This window comes from Protopterus annectens, chromosome 2.part0 (assembly GCF_019279795.1).
Source record: "Protopterus annectens isolate FY-2018-M chromosome 2.part0, PAN1.0, whole genome shotgun sequence".
Taxonomy (NCBI): Eukaryota; Metazoa; Chordata; order Ceratodontiformes; family Protopteridae; genus Protopterus; species Protopterus annectens.
The window spans coordinates 1,104,418,146-1,104,442,983 of NC_056728.1; the positions used below are offsets into that span (position 1 = coordinate 1,104,418,146).

The 24,838-nt window shown below is 40.1% G+C and overlaps 1 protein-coding gene across 1 annotated transcript in view; it reads right to left on the reverse strand.

The window, feature by feature from the left end:
• Positions 1 to 24,838, reverse strand: part of GSTCD (glutathione S-transferase C-terminal domain containing) — a 1,728,465-nt gene that overhangs the window by 106,303 nt on the left and 1,597,324 nt on the right. The window contains exon 11 of the mRNA XM_044061304.1: positions 6,701 to 6,770. Coding sequence (XP_043917239.1) covers positions 6,701 to 6,770 — 70 coding nt within the window. The remainder of the gene's footprint in view (positions 1 to 6,700; positions 6,771 to 24,838) is intronic.

The window sequence follows — 24,838 nt, forward strand, 5'->3', positions numbered from 1 at the left end:
CCCTTTAAAACAGTGCTAAAATGAATGTAGAAGCTACTGCCACAGAACTTTCACAAAGTGCATGGTTACTTCAGTGGTCTTCCTATTTGGTAAGGTATGGCTTGTTTTCAGCTGGTTTATTTTAATTATTGAGTTAGATAATTATTTTCTATTTCAAAATGATAATCTTTTGGACAACTTAGGTCTTGTTAAGATATATTTCTTTAGACTTTATTGGGAAATACAAGTAAACCCTTTAGGAGGAACAGTTAACTGACATGCACTGTTCAAACTCTATTAAGTTTATTTGAATTTAAAATTATGTTAATGTATTTGAACTGTTTCAGGCCAAATATCAGTGTTTCATAACTATTCTATTACAATATCATGAAACATATACATTTGCATACTTATATAATGTTTCAGTAATATAGGAGAAGAATGTTCAGAATATCTTATTCATATCTTACAAGCCCTCTGGTAAGCTTATATCATAATGAGTAAAGAAAAATGCCAGTATGGTAGCACTGAATGATCATTTGTTAGATTTAAGGTTTTACCAGATATAAAGTCTAAATAATTCAGAGGAAGCTCATACAAACTTAAAAAGGAGATGTAAGGGCAATTAAGGGACCTGCTTATTATTACAGGACATATGCACTCCATTAATCCACATTACAATCCATTGCCTCCCCATTTACTATATCAATATATTATTATGATGATTATATATAATATCAGCTTTGTGCCCTGCTTTCCTTTATTCGATTTATTTCCTATTCTCTCTTAATAGTTTAGCATTTACTTTTATGTTCAGTTTTCTAGGCTGGAGGACTCAGCTAAGATGAGATATTAGATGGTAGACATTAGTAATATTAATAGAAAGTTATTTTCTATGGAGTGTAACCGAACTAATAACAACAAATAGCAGCAATTAGATCCACTGTAAAAGAAATGCTGACCCGGTCCGCCCTGTGACAGGTAGAGCGATCACCTTCAAGGTTTGCACATGTGCAAACGGTTTGTACAAACTGCATCTGGGTTGTGAACTGGCAGCAAAGCAGCAGCAGAAGGCATCCAAGAAAAACTGGTAAGCTATCAGCGTAATTACCATCTGCATTTGTCAAACGAATTTACACATTGGTAAAGAATCACCCAAAGAAATGAGAATGAAGATTAAGGATAAGTGGAAAAAATAGGATACAATCCTCTGAGTGTGTGTGTGTGTGTGTGTGTGTGTGTGTGTGTGTGTGTGTGTGTGTGTGTGTGTGTGTGTGTGTGTGTGTGTGTGCATACACACATGCACAAGTCGAGGATATTAAGAGAACACTGAGTCACACAACTCAAAAATTAAATTCCATTTTTATAAGCTAAAGTTCCATTAGTTTTACCAGTGACTGTAGAAATTCTGGTCATTTCCAAGATACTGTTATAATTTGATGCTTTTGTATACAAGAAAATTTTAAAAAGATTCTGTGCAGAATGCTGAACTGGCACTTTTGCACTCAATAAATATAATAGATAACGTTACTGTGAGTTAGTGTTCTGACATACAAAGACAGATTCCACAAACACTCTCCTTTCCAGCATTCTGATACTATAAATTTTAGTATCTCAGGGAGTTTTTCCCAGAAAGGTGGAACACTGGAAAATCAGTTTCTTGGGCCTTTATTACAAGGATATATAACTTAAGTCAGTATCATAAAAACATGTCGAGAATGTAAAGCAAATAGCATATAATTATAATCACTATACAACTGAAGTTGAAAAAAATGAAATCTAATTTCTAAAATTGGAAACAAAATCTACTTCACAGGAACCCGTTGGTGTGCCTCAAAATATGGATATCAATAGAAGATGCAGACAGAATGTACTAGAATCCTGGAAGAAGAGAAAGTGCATGTACACTTACTTTGTAGAGATTTTTAACAGTAACTGTTGCAGTGTATGAATAATGATTAGCAAATGCATGGCCTGTGCAGTTTGTTGTGTTTTAAAAATTCTGTTCCTCTTGTCAACTGGTAGGGCACCTACTTCACATGAAACTGAAAGAGAATTATGGACATCACTACGTTATTGCTAGAGGAAAATAATTAAATCAGTAAACTATACTAAATCATGTTTGTTAGTCATTGTTACTATTAGTGAACAATAAATATACTTGTCTTGTTAATCTACTGATCACCTGTTTTTTTTCCAGATTTTTTCTACAGAGTAAAACCTGTGTTGTGATATGAAAATAAAAACTACTGCATCCTGATTCTGAGAGCTGTTCCCATTTTGCAATATTGGACTGTGGAATAAGCACAATAGTAAATATGTGTGCAGGAGCACGTCAATGACGAAGAACCCACTGATGGATTCCAAATCCTGCTTTTGTTCTTCTGCTGTTGCCATAAGTAAGCTGCAGCAAATCCTCACTTGAGACTATTCAGTTATTTCCTGTTATGTAATTCTTGTGGAGTAAAGATATAAGTAACTCTGCAAAGTAGGTCCTCTTCTCGGCTTCAAAACCTTACAGCAAGTACAGGACTCAGTATTTTTAAATTCAACTAATTCAAGCATCCAACGATATATTTTTTTACATTTTACTACTATTTAACACATATAATACCACCAGCACAGTGGCATAGTGGATAACGTTGTTGCCCCACAGCAAGAGGTTCCCTGGTTTGATTCTGAGCTGGGGGGCCTTTTGTGTGGAGTCTGTAATCGCTCTCTGCTTTTGCTTGGGCTTCCTCTCACATTCCAAAGACATGCAGTAGGTGGATTGGACACTATAATATGACCATAGGTGTGAGTGTGTATTTGAATAACTACCTTCGGCAAGGTTACAAGCCACCCAGCAGTGGAAAACTTGGTTCCAGATGGTTGTCACTCATCTTCATCATCTTCTTTCGGCTGTTCCCATTAGGGGTCGCCACAGCAGATCACCTGTTTCCATTTCTTCCTGTCCTCTGCATCTTGCTCTGTCACACCAACCACTTGCATGTCCTCTCTTACCACATCCATAAACCTCATCTTAGGCCTTCCTCTTTTCCTGTTACCTGGTAGCTTCATCCTTAGCATCTTTTTCCCAATATACTCAGCATCCCTTCTCAGCACATGTCCAAACCAATGTAATCTTGCCTCTCTAGGCTTTGTCTCCAAACCTTCCAACCTGGGCTGACCCTCTAATATACTTATTCCTAATCCTGTCCATCCTCGTCACACCCAGTGCAAATCTTAACATCTTCAACTCTGCCATGTCAAGCTCTGACTCCTGCCTTTTTGTCAATGCCACTGTCTCCAAACCATATAACATAGCTGGTCTCACCACCCTCTTGCAGACCTTCCCTTTCACTCTTACAGGTACTCGTCTGTCACAAATCACTTCTGACACTCTTCTCCACCCACTCCATCCTGCCTGTACTCTCTTCTTCACCCCTCTTCCACACTCACAGTTACTCTGAACTATTGACCCCAAGTATTTAAACTCATCCACCTTCGCCACCTCTACTCCTTGCATCCTCACCATTCCTCTATCCTCCCTCTCATTCACACACGTATATTCTGTCTTAGTCCTGCTGACCTGCTGTCCAGATGGTTGTCACTGCTGAAGCGATATCCCAGCCCCATGTGCAAAAATGGGAAAAAGGGGTTGTGGATGGATAAATGGAATGCCACCCCCTAAATTAATAGCTCAAGTGTACATGTATAGCTTCTGTGAAAGAGACAGACTTAAACTCATTACAAAGAGTACTAGAAACCAAGAAAAAAGTACAAATTTCTTGAAGATCAGGGAATATACTGCACAGACTTAAAGACTCAAATTAATTTCTAAAAGACTTTCAAAGTACCCAAGATACAGTATCATTAATACACACACACACATATACATATATATATATATATATATATATATATATATATATATATATACATATATATATATATATATATATATATATATATATATTTTTTTTATTTAACATTTGGAGTCAGAGTATATATATATATATATATATATATATATATATATATATATATATATATATATATATATATATATATATATCTCATGTGGTGGTGCTAAGGTAGCGTTGTCACCTCACAGTAAGACACTGTCCGGTTCGACTCTAAGTTAGACCATCATCTGCATGGAGACATGCGTGAATGGGCGTACCGGAGTTCCACTGTGGCGACCCCTAACCGGGAAAAGCCGAAAGTCACAACAACATATATATATATATATATATATATATATATATATATATATATATATATATATATATATGGCTCTATGTCAGAAGCTTCAGTTTTCAGAAACTCGAAATTCAAATTGTCGATATGATATGACTGACTTTACGAAAACCTGAAGGTTTTGAATGGAGTTTGCAGAACAAAGTGGATTGGGGAATTTACCCTTTCCCCCACTGTACTGCAATTTTGGACATGTAAAAAAGGCAAATTTTTGTTGTTTTTTGAAGTTTGACTTTTCGGAAACATGATCATAGCATCTCGACAATATGAATTTTGAGTTTCTGACACAGACCTGCATATATATATATATATATATATATATATATATGAGAATGCTGGTTTTCCCAGCTTTTTAACTACAAAATAAAACTTGTGTTGTAATGTGAAAATAAAAGCTACAGTATTCTGACCCCAAGAGTTAAAACACATAATGGCCGAGATTCATTAATGCCTATACTATCTGTATTCAAGAACATCCTTAAATCACTTTTTGTGCTTTCTAGTCACATACAAAGATTTACTAAGTATACATTTAGTCTACACTTTGTGGTAACCTTTATGAATTCCCTCAATATTTAAGGCTGCAAGAAAATCAGTAGAAAAACTAAATTTAGAGGAAAAAAGTGTGTTATGCTTATGTTGTGTATCTACTTAGAATGGTATACACTTAGTGTAGGTGTTAATGAATCCTAGGGAATGGTTATTTATATTTAGAGAATGGGCAAACTGTATATAAAACCCTGACTATTCTCCAGCAGGGTGTTAATGCACAGGCAATGCATGCTGAAAAACAAGTCTGCCACTTCACAGACGTATATTATGGTAACACTGAACTCAAACTCTAAAAAAGCTAATGGCCACCATTATTTTATGCTCAATAAGTGGCACGTTTGCTGTTTAGTGAGCGTAAAATGAAAACAAATAGTAAAAAAAAAAAGAGAAATCGTGTGTGTGTGGGTCTGTGTGTGTTTACGTTTGTGTGTGTGTGTGACTGAGTGTGTGTGTTCTTGTGTGCATGAAAATGGAAATTAGAGAGAAACACTGAGATGGAACAGTGGCTACAATTAAGGTATGCGCACTTCTCAACCTCTTGTTCAAGAAATATGGACATAGCCTAAAATAAGGGAGGGGACACAGGCACAGATTTTAAAACTTGTCATAAACTTCAAATGTAGCTAGAATAACTGGATTTGTTTTAGCATACAATTTCTGAAGGATATGAAGTTTAAAACTCAAATGCATGTCATTATTTAGTGACTCCCCCCCGTGATGTGCCAGCAAACTACAAATGTTATGAGGAACAGTCCAAAAATTAGTTGAAAATCTGGACAGTTGAGAGCTGTGGAGGTATAAAACATTTAATGGCTGGCATTATTAACTGAGTTTAATCGTGTGTTTTTAAAGGCAGATTGCTTGTGAATGTGTGTGTGTGTGTGTGTGTGTGTGTGTGTGTGTGCGTGTGCATGCATGTGTTTGTGTGTGTGTGAGTGAGTGTGTGTAGACATTAAATACTTACTAAACATATATTTTAGATGTAAAATACTTTTCCAATGACAGTTACATGTACTATGCCAAGTCTGAAACATTAAAAATCAAAACAAATAGAAAACAATTTAAGCACCTGCAGGTTTCAGAACATCCCTGGGTGTGTTTTATTTATAAATAACACACACACACTGTTGGGCATTATTGTTTGTATATTTTACTCAGCCTATCCACTGCAAAATTAGCTTTCTTTTTTGTCTCCCTTCTCAGTTCTGAACTTGCAATTTTATTACAATGCTGGCTGGCTATTACAAGGACTGGATTATTATGGGTTAACCTAATTATGTTACTTGGATAGGACTCAAATTGTTCAATGCACTCTGTGCTGCATACCTGCCACAAAGGACTCAGTCACTCTATTAAGCCTGGAGTGTCACCAAGTTTCAGGAACACAATGTCATAAAACTTAATTCATGCCACCATGCTACACTAAGACAAATGTGTCCCTAGAAATGCAATATGGGCACCCTTCATTTTGTCACACTGGAAGTTGGCTTTCATGTTTCCTCACTCTTTAAGTGCATCATGGTGCTGCTCTGGGGATAGGCAGGCCTTAATTTCTGGAACACTAGCCATGTGGTTGATTTAGCTTGTAGAGCCTCTGTAGTAAATGATACAAGTGGTAAAGCAACAGTCTATAAAACCATAGGTAAATAGACTTTCTTATAGTTCGAGTATGCCTAGATAGGTCAAAAAGGTTGGCTGAAAAGGCACCATAGCTCTAAAACTGATTCAGGAAGTTCGCTAAATCTAAAGAAATCCAGAATATTGTGATTCACTGTACTCATAAAATGGAAACTTTTACTGCTTATCATATTTCAGAAACACTACGGACTAGTTTATTCATAATGCAGTAAAAGAAGTTAGCATTCTGCTGCATAAGATAATCTAACTCCACATACAAAGTTGATTACTGTTTATTTTTGTCACCTACCTGTTAACCTACGTTCAAGGGGGAGCTGCACTGCTGTCTGATCTGCAAACCTGCAGAGAACCATATGCTCCTACCAAAATTAACAGAAATGCAGAGTTGTTAACTATAACGCAAAATCCATTTGTTGTCTTCTGTATGAATTACATAGTGCAGAAAATCACAGCAAACAATACCAATAAATGTCATATTCTTAACTTGAGAACTGCAATTTACTTTGAATATACTGGATTTCTCAAACTGTTGGTTTTATTGTGACAAGTTCTCTGATAGCGAGCATGTGTGTACATAAAATAAAGCTAGAAGTATTTAGTATAGTAGTAACTATGCTAGCAAACAGAATGAACGCAGTTTGTTTTTCACACAACATATACACAACGTCTATCATCTCACTTCACTGTACATTAGTACTGACATAAGGGTAATGCAGGAACTATACGCAGCTATTCATTACTAATAAGAACCTGAAAATCAGCACAAAACTAAACTCAGACTTGTTTAAAGGGTGCAAGCAAAACTAAAAAGTATGCAACTTAGGGTGACTATTTTTATGTGCCATAGCTGGTAAACCTGTAAAAAAAAAATAAACAAACAAAAGCATCATAGTCAGATGAACTTCCTATCATCATGTTCAAAGTGATTCACCATTTCACCCTTGGCTCAGTCTTTCACCTAGCAATTACAGCAGCAGTCAGCTGTTACAGATAGAAAGGCTACATTCTGAAATTTGACTTGCAGCTTTGTCAGGAGTAAAAACAATCTTATCCAAATGTAAGGTGCTCAGAAGTATTCGGACAAAAGACTTATTTTTTTATTCTAGAACCTTTATGCCACACTGAGCAGAGGTAACTCACTACCTGCGAGTGCCAGACACTCTTCTCCTTAACACACTTGATGTCTCCACTGCTCATACTCTCCATGGCACTGACACTATTTAGTTACTAACACCCCCATTTACTCTTGCTCTTGCTACCAGTGAAAGATTTATTTTTGAAATTGCATGCGTTTGCTGGAACTTTCAGTCTGAAGCTATCCAGTAAATTGACAAAACATTCAAAAATCCCTCCACGATCATTTCCCTCAAGAAAACAAATGTAACTGCTTCTGGGATACAGGTTAAGTTTATTACACTTCTGGGAAAAGAAAAAGGGGTATAGGGGAAGTTTTAGATCTATCTCCGATAATCTTTATGGGAATAAAACTGCTGCTATTTTCCATTGCCAAATGATTATTGCAACACAGTTACAAACCTTTACTTGATGCTTTGATCATTTCATACTATTTAATTTTGTGTGTTTTTACTTCTTTGTTTAATGTTTACCCTTTGTACATTACATTGCTTGTACTGTTAACTTTTCAATATTGCTTCGCTTGTTCTCAACTCTGAATAAGGAATGAGAAACAAACATGTTTTAAAGCTACTGTTATTTGAGATTTTTACCAAAAAAACAGATCTTCAAAATGTATCCTGAAGAAGATGCCAAATGTAGTGAAACACTCCCACTTCTTGCCCATTTAAATCAAAACTCCCATGTCATTTCAGTGTGACACATAGCCCTTAAAATGGTATCCTTGGTAAATCAGAATTAATATATAAAGGCCTGACTACTACTATTTTCTCTCTAGTACCTTTTAGACAATGTCTTAAAAGACAGACAAATATAACCAATACTTAAAAAAAACTCCCTAAAACAGCAGTTTAGCACAAAGGGTTCAGGCTACAAGCTGCTGCTAATAAGCTTCAGCCTGTAGTCTTGGGGTTGATTCCCTCAAATCTCCAATTACAGCTTTTCAACAATGAGAAAGCATACTGACCAGATTATATCTGAAAGGCAGTTATACTTATTTAAAATGAGAAATGGAAAGCCAGTATATGATAGCAAAATATGGAATCCCAAAAGGCAGACATAAATGTATCAGAATATCTCCACCATGTCAGTGACATCATCCAGATGCCACACAAAGTCACCTTCTGAAACCTGACATACGATATGCACTTGTTGATCTTGCTAGAATCCAGGACAGAAAGAAAACCTTCAATTCTCCTTCAGAACCCAAAACACGTGAAAGCAAATCGACAGGCTCCATTTCAAAGAATATACAGACTCCACAGCTCCTTTTAAAAGCAGAGTCACGGCCTGTCCCACAATCTCTGCTGACACAGGTTGCTCCATGAATGGAACTCATTCTAGAGAGAACCTAACAACTATAAGACACAACCATCCCTGATAATGTCCAGAAACCACAGATTTTTTTATGATAGTCTTCAAAGCAATGGCAATCCCATCCAGCAATGGGCAAATCTAGAGGATATCTGGGACTGCAAATAATGGGCCTGCAATAATTTTCCAGTGAAAGCTGGCTAAGAACATGTTGGGGGGACATGTAAAACTTTTTCATTCTTGAGCGTCCACTTCAGTCTGTAAGGGAAGGTCTACTTCTTGGGGGGATTGACTAGGTCAAGAAGAAAAAGATGAAGGCCTTAAGCATGGGTCACAATTGTCCTTCAAAGCAGTGAAGGCATGATTCCTCTTCATTGGTTCACTGAGCAGTTTCTAAAAGGGATAAATGAAGATGAGTCCCCCTGTAAGGAAATATCCAGAATGTCCTTCCATTAGGAAAGAGAATATCAGTCATGACATTAGTAGAAGCACATTCTGAAATCTTTGACCATGGCCATAGTATCAGTGCAGTCAAAAGTTACAGTAAATCACATATAACCCACTGTGGAAGCAGTTTACAGTGTTCTTCCCAGCCATTCCCTAAGTCTAGACTAAGGGAGTAATGAAAGCCCTTCTAGTATTAGATCCACTAAGGAGAAAGTACAGTTGTGTACACTTGCCATAAATGTAGATGTTCGAGTGTATTCACTGTTGCAGTCATCACACTTGGGTTATCTGCCTGCAGGTAGCCCTCAGTCAGCCTGAATACCAGGGACTCAGCATTTCTGCGTCGGTTGCTGTCGCTCCAGGTCTGACATCAGGTCGTCAGGGGTATAAAAACAGGCAGCCGATGCCATTACATCAGTTTTTCTTGCCCCAAATGTCAGGAGCACCCCAATAGGGAGCTAAGCTATGGTGGAAAAAATCACCAGCAGTAAAAAATAAATGCCAATACCAAGACCCCTGCAAGGGGTGAGTAGTATACAGAGAGAGAGAGAGACAGAGAGAGGGAGACAGAGAGAGCAGAGGGCTGCAGGGAGGGAAACCAGGACTGCAACAGTGAAAACACATGAGCACCTACATTTACGTTAAGTGTACACAACTGTACTATGTTCTTCGTGTTTCACTGTTGCGGTCATCACACACGGGTTGATTCCCAAAGCTGTAGAAAGGGTGGAGGCAGTCAAGCAGTGTTTGGGCTGGCTAGAATGCCCTGCAGGACTGCAGTTGCAAAACCCCACCCTGGACTTGGAAAATATAGGCAGGTGGTAATGCTTGGTGAATGTGTATACAGAACTCCAGGTAGCAGCCTCCAGAATGTCCCTGGCAGGTACTCCCCTGAGGAATGTTGTAGAGGTAGATGTTGCCCTAGTGGAATGTGTTCTGACTCCCTGAGGGGTTGGTTTCCCATGGTGTTTCTAGCAGAAATGGATACAGTGTGCTATCCATTTGGAAACTGTCTGTTTAGGAATGGCCTTGCCCTCTGCCCCTGGTGCAAAACTAAGTAATAACTGGTCAGATTTCCTGAAGGGCTTAGTCCTATCCAGGTAAAATCTGAGCTGTCTGTGTACATCCAAGGAGTGCAGGATTCTTTTCCTTTTATTTTGAGGATTAGGAAAGAAGGCTGGAAAATAGATAAATTGGTTGAGACACACATTGGACACCACTTTGGGCATAAAGGAAGGATTAGTCCTGAGGGAGACCCTGTCAGCATGAAAAATAATGAAGGGTTCCATGGCCATAAGTGCTTGTAGCTCAGATACTCGTCTTGTTGAAGTGATGGCCAGGAGCAATGCTGTTTTCCAAGAGAGGAATTTTAAGTCTGCAGATGCTGCAGGCTCAAAAGGGGGCAGTATGAGCTTTCCCAGTACAAAAGTTAAGGTCCCAAGCAGGGGTGGGTGCTCTCCTTGGTGGCCTTAAGTTGTTTGCCCCTCTCAGGAACTGTTTGATGAGAGGGTGAGAGAATAGTAGTGGCTCAGAGTTGTAATGAGCCGAGATGGCAGAGGCATGAATCTTAATGGAGGAGAAGGAAAGGCCTCTGTGGAGTAGATCTGCTAAGTAATCCAGGATTAGAGGTAGGGAGGGCGGAGTTGTGTCCTCTCCTTTAGATTGAATCCAGGAGCAATACCTTTTCCACTTATCAGCATAGGATCTCCTTGTACTGGGTCTTCTGGCTTCAAGAATGACGTCCAGCACCTGCTTGCTTAGGCTGCTCACTGGGGGAGAATTCAAGGAATAAGCCAGGCTGCAGGATTTAGGGTTTGCAGTTGCAGATACAAGATCTGTCTCCCCTGCTGAGTGAGCAGGGTCAGGCTCTGGGGAAGGTGCCATGGTGGTACCGGTGACAGGCTGCGCAGGAGTTGGTACCAGTGCTGGCATGGCCAGTCTGGGACAATCAGAATTGTCCTTAGTCTGTCCTGCCTTATCTTGTGCAATATTCTTGAGAGAAAGGGCAGAGGGGGAAATGCATAGATTGAGAGGTTTACCCACTGGAAGGATAGGGCATCCACTTTCCAGGCCCTGCAGTAAGGTGCCCTGGTGCAGAATTTGCTGAGCTGGTGACTGCAGTGGGAGGCAAAGAGATTCACCTCTGGGGTCCCCCATTTCTGAATCAGAAGGCTGAAGGTGCTGGGCTGTAATTGCGACTCGTGTGGGTGTAGAAGAATTCTGCTTAGGTCATCTGCCAGTGTGTTTTGTTTGCCTGGCAGCAATTGAGCTTGCATATTGACCTGCATGTCCAAGGCCATGTTCCACAGGGCCATGTCTAGCCTGCAGACTGGGTAAGAGTGGGTTTCCCCCTGTTTGTTGATGTACCACATAACTGTGGTGTTGTCTGTTTTTATTAGCAGGGGTCCTGGTGAGAGTAGGGATCTTAAAGCTGCTAGAGCGTGCTGAACAGCTAGCATCTCGTTTTGGTTGATGTACAGATGAATTTGACTTGGGCTCCAGTGTCCCTGAATGCACTTGTCGTCCAGGTGTGCCCCCCAGGCATAGTCTGATGCATCTATGGTTAGGGTCTGGGTGGCGTGGGGTTGAGTAAGGGGCAGTCCCTTGTTGTGGTTGCATGCTGCTGCCCACCAAAGAAACTCTGTCCTTAGACAAGGTATGATAGGAATGACAGTTTCCAGGTCCTGAGAATGTTGGCACCAAAGACTTTTTAAGTACCACTGAAGTTTCCTCATATGCAGTCTGGCATATGGAATTAGTAGGATACATGAGGCCATGAACCCTAGGGCCTGCAGGATTTTCCTTGCGGATAGCTGGGTTCTGGTGGCCATTTGAGTGAAGTAGTCTGTCAGATAGGCTTGTCTTTCTGGAGTGCAGAATGCCATCTGGGATGCTGTGTCCAAGCTTGCTCCCAGGAATACAATCTTTTGACTGGGGTCTAGTTTTGATTTCCTTTCATTGATGGTGTACCCCAGGGATGTTAGAAGGTTTTTTTACAAATGTCAGGTGCTCCAACAGCATTTCCTAACTGTCTGCCTGAATCAAGCAATCATTCAAGTACGGGTAAATCTGTATTTTTTTCTGTCGGCAATAGGCAATGGCTGGAGCCAGACATTCTGTGAATACTCTGGGAGCAGTGGATAAGCCAAAGGGAAGTGCAGAAAACTAATAATGCATAGATCCAGCCCTGAAGTGTAGATATTTCCTGCAAAAGTCCCTGATAGGGATGTGCAGATAGGTTTCTTTTAAGTCTAGGGTGGCTAACCAGGCATCTTTGGCCAGCATAGGAAGAAGCAGCTACAGGGTGAGCATTTTGAATTTTGGTACCATCAGGAAGGTGTTTAGAATGGAAAGATCTAGGATTGGGCGCCAAGTGCCCTCTTTTCTGGGAACCAGGAAAAGTCTGGAATAGAACCCTTGACCTATCTGTTCTACAGGAACAGGATGAATTGCCCTTACAGAGAGCAGGCATTGAACTTGATTTTGTGCCTCTGCCCACTGGTTTGGAGGAAGGTCTGGGAACCCTTCTGGGGTTGGCAGTGAGTGGAAGTAAAATTTGTACCCCTGGGACATCATGTTGAGGACCCATCGGTCTTTGGTGATGGAAGTCCAGTTATTTGCATGGTGGGCATGTTTTCCTCCTAGGGGCACAAGCAGTTGGACAGAGGTGGGGAGTGGAGGTGAGAAGTCATTGTGAATTCTTTCCATATGGGGGTGGCTTAGCACTCCTTGTTTTTGAAGTGGAGGCACTCCGTTGTTTAGATCTCTGCATTCCCTGAGACTGTAGTCTGGGGGGGTTTGTTTCCCCTGTGTCTAGTTTGAGATGGCCTTGAGGGGGTCTGGAAAGGACCACTGTTTCAAATGCCTACTGAATCTAGGAGGCTGTACTTGCAAAAAGTCTTTGACTGTCTGCATAGATTTAGCTTTTTATTCCATCTTTTTAAGAACCTTGTCTGCTTTGGCGCCAAACAGACTGTCCTTGTTCAAAGGAACGTATAGTAATTTTGATTTGACATGGTCTGGCAAGGTCTGCTCCTTAAGTCAAGAATGCCTTCTCAGTACAGAACCAGTGACTGATGCCCTGCAAGATGCCTCTAGGGCATCAAAGCCACATTGAAAAGTATGCTTGCTGACTTGGCTTGCAGAATGCATAAGCTCTTGTGATTCTTTATTTTCTACACAGTTTGTAACGGTAGCTATTTTCTGCTTAATACTTTCCATAATATGTTGTTGGTACTTCAGCATGTGAAACTGGCAAGTCAAAGCCCTAATGGCGAGAGTTGCAAACGTGCATACTTTCTTACCCCATCTGTCTAAAGCTCGGGAATCCTTGTCTGAAGGGGTGGGATTCTTAGCTGTAATTTCTTACCTTTAGGCTCCTGGGAGATGACCTCTGGGTCAGCAGTAGGATTTTTGAAAAAGAATTTGTGAGAGTCAGGAACTCTGTAGTACCTGTCTGGTTTTCTAGGAGCAGGGGGTAAGGTATCAGGAGTTAAACTGGATTCCATAAAGACATCATCCACAACATCCAGGACTGGGGGTAATGCTAAAGGCCTATGTTGTGGCAAATCTAGAAATTCTCTGAGTCTCTTTTTGGACTGAGGATAGTCTTGGCATTCCCAGTGGAAATGCTCTCTTAAAGTATGTAAGCTTTCACCAAAAGAAAAATCCTCTGGAGGAGAAGCAGAGGGAATGGATTCCTCTGCATCTGAATCCCTATAAGCAGATAAACGCATGTCTTCATAATCAGATACCTGAGCGTCATTGGACTCTTGATCTGTTAAAGCTGCTGGGGGCAGGTCTCTGTTTTTCTCTTAGCAGGGGAAGGCTGACTTCCCCTAAATAGCATAATAAGGTCTTCTGCCATTTTAAGTATTTGATGTTGTGACAAGGAAGCAGGTGCATGAGTTTGAGTCGTCGTTTTTTTAGGTGTAGCGCATACTCTTGGCCTTAGAAACTTGGTAGTTTTAGACAGAACTGAAGATGCGAAAGACGTCGTAGGTTTGTGTCGAATATCGGTAGTGCGAAGAACCTCCTCAGAAGCCGGTGCCTGCTCACCGGCTCTGGACCCATCCAAGGTAGAGACATCCGCAGGTTCCATAGTCGAAGAAGAGTCTCACAGCATACGAAGAGTCTCACAGCATACTGGACTCCGAACGGGTCTCGGTAGAGGCCTGCAAATCCATTGAAGCTGGCATCAGGGGCTGCGAAAGCGCCTCCCTGAGTACCGGCGAACTGGCGACTAGCTTAACGAAAGTGTCGTCGGCAGTTTTGGCCCGGTGAGGTCTGTCTCTGTCTTTATCCTTACTTTTTTTGGAAGATCGGTAGTCGGATGGCTTACCGAAGCCATTTCGAAATACGGAGATCAAGAACGAAAGTATTTGGTGACAATAAGGGCTCGACGATGAATAGTTCGGGCGCTGAACAAGGCACAAAATCGACAGCGAGGTATGTCGTGATCTGGGCCTAAACAGGTGACGCAGTAAGAATGAAAATCTCGGTGTGGTATTTGCTTTCCACAGGCAAGACAATTGTTAACTTTTTCTGTTAGAGCAAGAAAAAAGGATCCCCAATGGGGTATTTAGCTTTAGAAGACTTCAGGATAATTCAATTCAGAAACAAAAACTCAGGTAGTGGCCGACTGGCACTCATGCAAACTGCTTCGGCTTCGGGCTCCTTGGCAAAAAAGACTGATGTAATGGTGTTGGCTGCCTGTGTTTATACCCCTGACAACCTGATGTTAGACCTGGAGTGACAGCAACCGACGCAGAAATACGAAGTCTCTGGTATTCGGGCTGACTGAGGGCTACCTGCAGGCAGATTACCCAAGTGTGATGACTGCAATAGTGAAACATGAAGAACATCTGCAACATGCACAAGTGAGACAGATAGTTGAGATAGCTAAGTCACAAAACTACAGAAAGAAACCCCCCCTCCTGCTTAAACTATTTAAGTTTGGACTTCTTGTCAGGTGGCAGTTTGACAAGACTGTGTGATTTCTAGGACTTGTGCAAGACTGAAGAGATCATATGGGACCTCATTCTAGGATGGTTGGTCAGGATCTCACTCAACTCCAGTTGGGGACTTGCAGATACCATTAGCCTTATTAAGATTAAAGAAGCAATATCAGGGTGAGTCCAAGCTGCAAAAATGGAATCTTTAATAAAAAGGCTCCAAAGTGGAGCATGACCCAGGGTATCTCCTCTTTCTTCTTTACAAGACATTAGTTCAGGCATTTGGTGTCGTGGAGGAGACACAGGTAAGGCCATGGTAAAATGTCCAGAAATATCTCTCTATGAAGCATCCACTCATGAGGATTAAATCTGCACCTGCTCATAGAATCTGTCACAAGAGAGTGCTCTGAAGGAATGTAAATCCTATGAAGAACCAAGTGATGGTGGACTACAAAATCCCAAGCCTGAACAATCAGCCTGCAAATAAGATAAGATTTCCTACCCCCTTGCTTGCTGATGTACCATATGACTGTGGTACTGCCTGTAAAAACCTTTAGAGGACCTGGAACTCAAAGGGAGTGAAAAGTCTGAAAAGCTAGAATTAGAGCCCTCAGGTTTTTCAAGTTGTTATGGTCTGCCAGCTGTTGATGGGACCAAAGACCCTGGACTTTCAGGTTGTTGGAGAAGGGTCCCCAACCTTGATCAGAAGTATCCTTGTACAGCTCTTTTTTTTTAATTTCTCCAAGTCTTTTGAGTTTCTAATACCATGATGGGAATCGACCCCATTCCTGAATCAAAGTATGATTACAATTCATGAAATTAGTATTGTTTCAATCTTTGAAGATAGCCAAAAGTGCTCTTTGCAGCACCTGCAATGTGCCCAGTAATGACTCCTGAAATTCGTACAGATTTACATTTATCAGTAGCATAACTAAGTACAATTATAAATTGTTTTTTATAAGACCAGTTGCTCCTACTACTACTGGAACTATCTGAATATCTTTCGTCCACGTTGCCCTCGTTTTCTGGTATTTTATGACTTTGTGTGTCTCTCTACATAAGACACTGTAGTCACTGGGTGTCGCCATTTCAATGATGAATGCTACTTTTGTCTTCTTTTCATGGACTACTATGTCTGGTTTTCTTGCAACCATTTTTTGGATGATCTCATATGATATAAACTTCATAATTTTCTACGATGCTTTGCAGATCAAATTTCCAGTGTTTTTCAGCTACTTCAGTATTATAATGTTTGCACAATCCCCAGTGTAACAGTCTTGCCACATTATTATCCCTTTCAGTAAACAGTCTTTCTGCCTTTAGTATATCACAACCAGCAGCAAGATGTGTGACTGTTTTCAGTTCTGTTTTACAAAACCTACATTTGTCTGCTTCTCCCACATGTTCAATGAACTTTGTAAACCAACATGTACGTAGTCCACTAACTTGGACTACCAATATTAACCTTTTTTTTTACAAAACCTACATTTGTCTGTTTCTCCCACATGTTCAACGAACTTTGTAAACCAACGTGTACGTAGTCCGCTAACTTGGGCTACCAATATTAACCTTTCATCATTTGGTTTAAATTCACATCATCTTAACCATTCCTGCGTTCGATCCTGATCAACATGAGGATGTTCCAAGAGTTTTCTATACTTGCAACTATATTTATGCATTCTCCACATTTTTTGCCTTCTCATCTCATCTTCACCTTATATTCTTTCTTTTGTTTTTTTGGCACATTCAGTTGCTGTCTGATTTTTTTATCTACTTCTAATTTGATTTCCCTATCCACTTAAAGCCAATATGCTTCTGCTAATCTAAGCAGGGAAGTCATCTTAAGACTTATTCTCCTCATGTTTCAAAACTTTCACTACATTTGGGTCTTGTGAGTTCAGCAGATATATATATACAGTCCCATGACTGCAGAACTATATGTGTAATCAGTTTCGAGGAGGCCCATACCTCCTTCCGAATGGGGAATATATAGTCTTATTATGCACTGATTTTTATAAATCATTTGATGAGCATGAAGCATCCTTCTTTTCCTGTCCAACCTATCCAACACCTTTTGGGGTCAATCAATCACTCCAAAACTGTTAGGAGTGGAAGAGTAAATTGCTTTATATCTTGGAAATTGTTCCTAGATGTCAATGCCATTTTCAGTATTAATTTTAGTCTTGTAAAATATTCCTTAATAAGTTTTATTCGCATCTGTTCAGGTTTTATTTTTGAACCTTCATCAGTTCCCAAATATTTATACATTCCCACTTGCTCAAGTTCTTTTATATCACATTCTTGTCCCAAACTGATGTTTTCTTGGTACTGCAGCTTTCCTGCTTTAAAGGTTGCTTTTACACATTTATCAAGACCAAATTACATTCTTATATCATGCGAAGAAGTTTTGACCACATGCAGTTGTGCTTTCATCCTCATCTGATGAACTATACAGTTTTAAATCATCTACAAAAAAGAAGATGAGAAGTCCTTACACTGTTGTTTTGTGGGAGCCAAATTGCAGCCATGACCTAATCTGGTAAGTAGAGAGTTTAATGGGTTAAGGGCAAGAAAAAAAGAGCAGCTGTGACAGAGAATCACTCTGGAATATTCTTCTTTGAATTTTTATCCCTGGAATAATAATTTGTCCTTTATCATGGCTTAACTGCATAGTGGCGTGCCATTGTTTCATGGTTGCTGTAATGTAATCGATCAGTGTAGGGTGTATCTTATAAAATGTTAAGCACTCTTTTATCCTTGAATGTGGGATACTGTCAAATGCTTTTTTGTAGTCTAGCCATGCTTAGATTCTTTCCCTTTTACAGTTCTCCATTATGACTTTATTTAACAGCAAATGATCCTTTGTTCAATATGACTTTCTTTTATTACCCTTTTGTTCTCTTATTTATTTATTTATTTCAGTTTGATTACCGGGGAAGTCCACTGGGCCAAGAAGTGCCCATTTTCAGTGGAGGCCCGGGGAGAAAAGCTCCATGAACAATACAATACAATACAATAGGGTTACAGAGTGCTGAAGGTAAGTGCAGGAGTAAAATTCATACAATTAGAAATTTCAAAAGCAATACAATACCTTAAGGGTTGCCTAGTGTTAAGGTAAAATGCAGGTGTAAAATTCAAACAGTCAGGAAATACAATACATAAATGTACACAGTTAACAGAATTTTTTTTTTTTTTTTTTTTTACAATGGGTATATGGCAATGCTGATATTTACAATGTTTACATACTTGGAGTTAAGTGAGAAATTTGCTTGATCAGGGACAGTCAGCTGAGTCTAATTTGGGAGAATAGAAATAGAAGTTTGGGGGAAGAGTGGAGCAGGGAGTATAGAGAGCTCAGTGGGGGAAAAAAGTCCCTGGGTATTATGTAGGGTGAAAGCAGGAACATTTCCGTTTAGATGACAGGTATGAGAACAGTTGGGTCTTGAAGGATTCTGGGTTAGGTATTGTTCTAAGTGAGGGAGGGAGAGAGTTTCATTTCTTATCTAGAGAGAAGGAGAGAAGAAGCTGTCCAGCGGGATGTTTGGGCTTGTGGATGGAGATTAGGTTTTGGTTTTCAGATCTCAGAGATCGATTTGGGATGTATGGTGGAAGGATGTTTGTTACGGCTGGGCATTTATCTGGGTAGAATATTAGTTTGTGAGCTGTGGTAAGTTGGAGATAGTCTAGGTGGTTGGGGAGCTCTAGCCAGTTCAGGGATTGTAGGGTAAGGCAGTGGTGTGTTGAGGTTTTGGATTTGTTGGCAAATTTGGAGATCTTATTATAACAAATTTCAAGTTTTGAGGTGTTGGAAGCAGACAGATTGGTTAGAAGAGGTGCTCCATAAAGTAGAGTAGGTAGAAGGTAGGTAATAGCCAAGGTATGCCTAGAGGAGTTAGAGAGAAAGCGGTTATTCCTGTAGAGCATACCTAACTTTTGGTGGGTTTTCTTTATGTTTTGTTGTAAGTGGATATCAAATTTAAGTTGTTCATCTGTGGTTATGCCAAGACGTTTTGCAGAAGGGACCACTTCTAAAGCAGTGTTGGCTTGGCTTAGGACTTTGAAACCATTTTTGTCAAAGGAGAAAGCCCTAGAAGGAGAGAAAAGTAAAATTTTAGATTTGTTAGAGTTAAGAGAGAGATGATTTTGGTGCATCCAGTTCTCCGTAGTGGAAAAAGCTAACTGTGTTTTAGTCAGAAGTTCAGGAAGGGTAGAGGCGGCACAGACTAAGGTAGAGTCGTCAGTGTATTGGATAACTGTGGTGTCAGGGATTACAGTGTAAAGGTTATTAATAAAGATGTTGAAGAGCAAGGGTCCAAGGATAGACCCCTGGGGAACGCCGGTAGGTGTTGGCAGGAAGGAGGAGGTAGAGTTCCTCCATCTGACAGCTTGAGATCTGTCTGATAGGTAACTGGAGAACCAGGATAGAGTGGAAGGGGCGAGATTAAGATTGGCGAGATGTAAGAGAAGGTGTTTATGGGAGATGGTGTCAAAAGCTTTAGAGAGATCTAGCAGTACTGTGGATACTAGAAGTCCAGAATCTCGGGCTCGACTGACTGTTTCAAGGAAAGATAGTAAGGCAGTTATGGTGCTGTGGCCGGGGAGGAAGCCGTGTTGGGTGGGTGTCAGTAGATGATTTTGAGTTAAGAAAGGCAGAAGCTGGTGGTGGACACATTTTTCTAGAATTTTAGATATTGGAGAGAGTAGGGCAATGGAGCAGAAGTTGTAAATAGTGGTGTTTTTGCCTCCTTTGTGGAGAGGTATAATGTAGGCTGAATGCCAAAGTTTTGGTACATATGACTCTTTTAAGGATCTGTTAATTAGGATGCAGATTGGGAGGGCAATACCTTCGGCAGCACATTTGAGGAAGGAGGAGGGTATGTTATCAGGGGCATTAGAGCATGGCTTTAGTTTGGCTAAGAGCCTTTTTATAAAAATAATTGAAACAGGTTTGAGCTGGAAATTACAAGGAAAGTTATTATGGTTGTTGGGTGTTAAGGAAGGGGAGTTGGATGGATTATTGCTTGGGAAAGTTTTGGTTAGCTTAGCTATGGTTTCAGTAAAGAAAGAGTTGAAGTGAGAGCTCAGCTCCATGTCAGTTAAACTAGGGTCAGGGCAGGGATTATTACTGGACCCTGGATGGAGAAGGGAATTAACTGAATTCCAGAATTGTTTAGGGTTCTTATTATTGTTGGACTGGAGTTTATTCTAGTAGTTTTTTTTGTCCAAGGTGATTACTTTTTTACTTGGTTGCGGAGTTGGGTGTATTGGAGCAAGGCAGAGGACATTTTATTTTTCTGATAAAGCTTCCAGGATTTGTCCCTGTGACGCATGATTTGTTTTGTTTCTTTGGTCAGCTAAGGGGCCGGATTGACTTTGACTCATTTGTTTCTTGGTGGGGCTAGGGAGTTAAGAGTATTTAGGAAGACAGAGTTAAAATGTTCTACAGCATTGTCTGGGGAAGAGTATTTAGGATTTGCCAGTCAATTTGTTTAAAAATGTTTGAGAAAATTGTAGGGTTAAAGTTGGTAAGATTACGAGTTTGAATGTAGCGGTGTTGATATTGAGTGGAGTTTGCTGAGCAATGAATGAAAGCAGGGAGATGATCACTAAAGGTATCAGGGATAGTGCCAGAGAGAATTATTTTGTTAGGATAGGAGACTAGAATCCAGTCTAAGGTGGACCCTGGGGGATGATTTTTGTTAGGATGAGTTGTTGAATGGATTACTTGGGTGAAGTTGTAGAGGTTAATGGATAGGCAAGAGGATGGTGTGTTGATTTTATTCCAATCAATATTAACGTCGCCTAGAATGTAAGTTTCATATTTTATTTCAGTTGAAGCCCAGAGAAGAATATTTTCAAGGGTAGAGATGTTGTCGCCTGGGGAGATATATAAGGAAATAATGCAGATATTCTTATGTTTATTTAGTCGTAGGAGACCTGCTGTTAGTTCCGTATTTTTGAATTGAGGGGTGGTGATTTGAAGAGGGATTAGGGAGAGAATGCTAGAGTAGATTAGAGCAGAGCCTCTGCCTTTTTTATTTAATCGGTCGCTTCTGAGGATGTGGAAACCAGGAGGTGAGATTTCAGAGTCAGCAATATGGGGTTTTAGCCAATTTTCGGAGATGGCTAAGATGTCAGGTTGGTTGTGGTTAATCCATGCTTGTACTTGGTGTACTTTGTTGTTAAGGCTTTGGGCACTGATAGTGAAAAACTTAAGAGTATTAAGAGAGAAAGCACGAGTAGAAGGGGAAGGGGGGAGAGGGTTATTTGTAGTAGGAGAGATAGGGGGCGGGGAGAAGGAGTTGTGTGTAATGAGACGGGGGCCAGGGTTAGGATGGATATCACCCGATAAGGCTAGGACATTACTGGAGATAACTTTTAGCCTTTTAGGTTTGTATAGTAGGAAGTTGTTTGGGGCTAGCAGTAGTATAAGAGTGAAAGTGTTTGTTGAGGTGGAGAAGAGTTTGGGATGGAATAGGTGCAGTAGATTAGGAGGAATGAGAGAGGGGGATATAGAATGGAAGTGAGAGAATAGAAAAGGTTGCAGGTTAGTGCAAGGGGTGGTTTGACTAGAAGGAAGGTATGGGGGAGCTTTGGAAGAGTAAGAGGTAGCATGGTAAAGAGGAGTTAGCAGTAGAGGAAGGGAGCAAAGGATCAGGAAAGTATAGAGTGTTTGGGAGGGCATGTTTGGAATGGGGAGAAAGGAAGGGAGAAGTGAAGTGAATGAGAACAGGCTATTTGAGGAGGAGTGGTAAAGAAGTAGAATGAATTATATTAAAATTGTAGAGAGGGGAGGAGGAGATTTTTTGTAGAGAGGGTGAGGGATGGAGGAGAGGGAGGAGTAGGAGTGGGAGTGGTGAAAGAAGAGGACTATGAGTAGTTAATTGATATAGGTGGGAGGGGTAATAAGGAGAGGACTGAGATTGGGTAATTGAATGGGTGGGAGGAGAATGTGAAGGATAAGTGTAGAGGTGCAGGGGGTGGGTAGAATTTGGGGGCAGGGTAGGGGAGTGGAGTGACTACAAACTCTGTCAGTATCAATTCCAGTGCATAGTTTATATGTTGTCAGAAGGCAAGTTAGTGGTCTATAGTTTTTAGGATAGCTTGCAGGTTCAGTCTTAAGCAGGAGCATTATTTTTCCTGTTGTTAACCAGGCTGGGGTCTGTTTGGGATGTGCATATTATCACTTCTTACTCATGGCTAAATCTTCATGTAAAGATGATGCTTTAAGCCAGAAGTTAGGTACTGCCTCTGGGCTTGGGTTTTTCCAGTTAGGAACCTTTCTTAACTTTGTTTCAATCTCTCTGACCGTTACTTCATCTCATTTCATATCTTGTACATTTGAACTTCTTATTCTCTCGTTTAATTCTTCTATCCATTTAGCACCTTTGTTATGTTCCACAGGATCTTCATAGATATTTATCCAAAATATATCTATTTATTCTTTTATTGGTGGTGTTTTAATTCCTTTTGCCTTGTTTCCCTTTTCTCTACAAAACCTTTTTAGGTCATCAATAAATTGCTTATTCTGTAGTTTTCCTTTATATTTATCTGCATATCTTCTAAGTTTTCTGCCTGTGTTGATATTTTTAGTTTATTATTTGCAATATTACATGACATATCCTCATCTATTCTGATACTGCGTATTGCTTTTACCATGTCTATCTTTCTGAGTATTTTTGTTGATCTGTTCCCTCTTCTACACTCTTCTAACAGTGACATTTCTTTTCTTAATTTTTTATACAGTAAACTCTCAGTTAACCAGCAACCATGGAGATTGGTAGATGCTAGATAACTGTAGTTTCTGGTTGCTTGAGAATTACTATTAAAAATAGGCCTGACTAAAACTGTACCCTATATTATTTGTTTGGTTTGACTTGTTCTCAGGTTGGAGTGAAAGGGAGTTTATTCCTATCTTCCTTTTTAAAACTCTAAAACTCTAAAAATGTAAGGTATGTTTCTGTGGGGAGGAAAACAAAATATGCAACACATGAAAATTGTACTGTATTTCTTTGATTTTTTCCCCGGTTGCTTGAGTTCCGGTTAACTGAGACTTTACTGTAGTTCTCTATGCAATACTTCCATGATGGCAATTGATTTCTCCCCTTCCATTCCCTTACTACCCCGTGCTTTTGTGGTAAGACTTTATCTGTTATTAATTTAGCTGCACAGTAACATATTATATTTACTTCTATTATATCACATGAATCTCTATGGACAGTCCTAATTACTCTGTTCCTTTGTTTTACAAACGTCTAACTTTTTGGGTTTTATTGACTTTCTGTAGTCTATTTCTTTAATTGATCTTAATATGTCTGTCCATTTCTATTAAATCATGCAACTCTTCCCTTAGATCATTTTCTTCTAAACTGAAGGCACATTCTTTGTTCTCCATTTCCTGTGGGCATTCAATAGTAAGTTCCAGAACATCTTCCTGTGCCACATTCTCTTCACTTTCATCCTGTGTCATCCATTGCACTTTCATATGGGAGCTCACTGGCCTATCACTCCACAAAATTGACTGCGTCAGAGGTGACACAGTTTCCGGTTCCTTTTTTTGCTGTGCAACTTCATTTGAACATTTGTACTGGTTTCCTATGAAAGGCTCCAAAATATCTTCTTATGGCAACTGATCAGATGTTTCCCGCTCCACTGGTTTCTCCTTAATTTGGGGATCCATTGCTCTATCCTGCTGTGGTGTTATCTGAGTTGGATTTTCTACACCAAATCCTTCACTTCTCAAGTAATCTATAACCTCAGTTTCTATTTCTTTAACTTTTGCATTACTAACCCTCTTTTCTACTTTTCCTATAGGTTCATAGGTGTTTACTTTGCTAACGACCACAAGGGCCTTTTTAAGCCTAGCCATGCATCCCAAATCTCTGAGAAGTTCTGATACCCTTGATAAGTGTAAGCATGGGCCTGGGAGATGAACCATTTACAGGTTACCTGTTTGCAATAGAGACACAGGTGCCAAACCAGAGATGAATTTCCGTTTTCCTATCCAATTGTCCAAGTTGCACTTGAATTGGGATAGGGAGGAGCTATACTTCACATGGATGGGGAGCCTGTTCCATAGATGGGGTAGTCTCTGGGATACATAACTATCTCTCCAGCAGGTCCTATTTATATCACAGGCAAGGTTAAAGTCTTTAGATCAGGTAATTCTGCTACTGCTTGTTTTTGGATATGCACGAGGTCCATCAGAGTGGGGTCTAACAACCCCCTGTATGCCAGGCACAGATCTCCCCTCAAAAGCCTGTAGGGGACAGAACAGAGGGATACGGCCTTGAGGCAGTCTGCATAGGACATATTACTTATGCCCTGTATTCTTTTAGTGCAGAACCTCTATGGACATTCCAGTTGTTGGATATACCTCGTTAGGTACATACCAAAGGGGGCATTGTACTCAGTGATAGGTCTGATGAATGTCGAATACAGTGGAAAAATGACTTCCTTGGACTTAGACGCCATACCTTGTTTATAAGTTGTGCAGCACAGAATGATAACTTCACCACTGTAGACATGTGGTTTTCAAAGGCTAGATGACTATGTGTACCCCTAAGTCCCTGAGTATT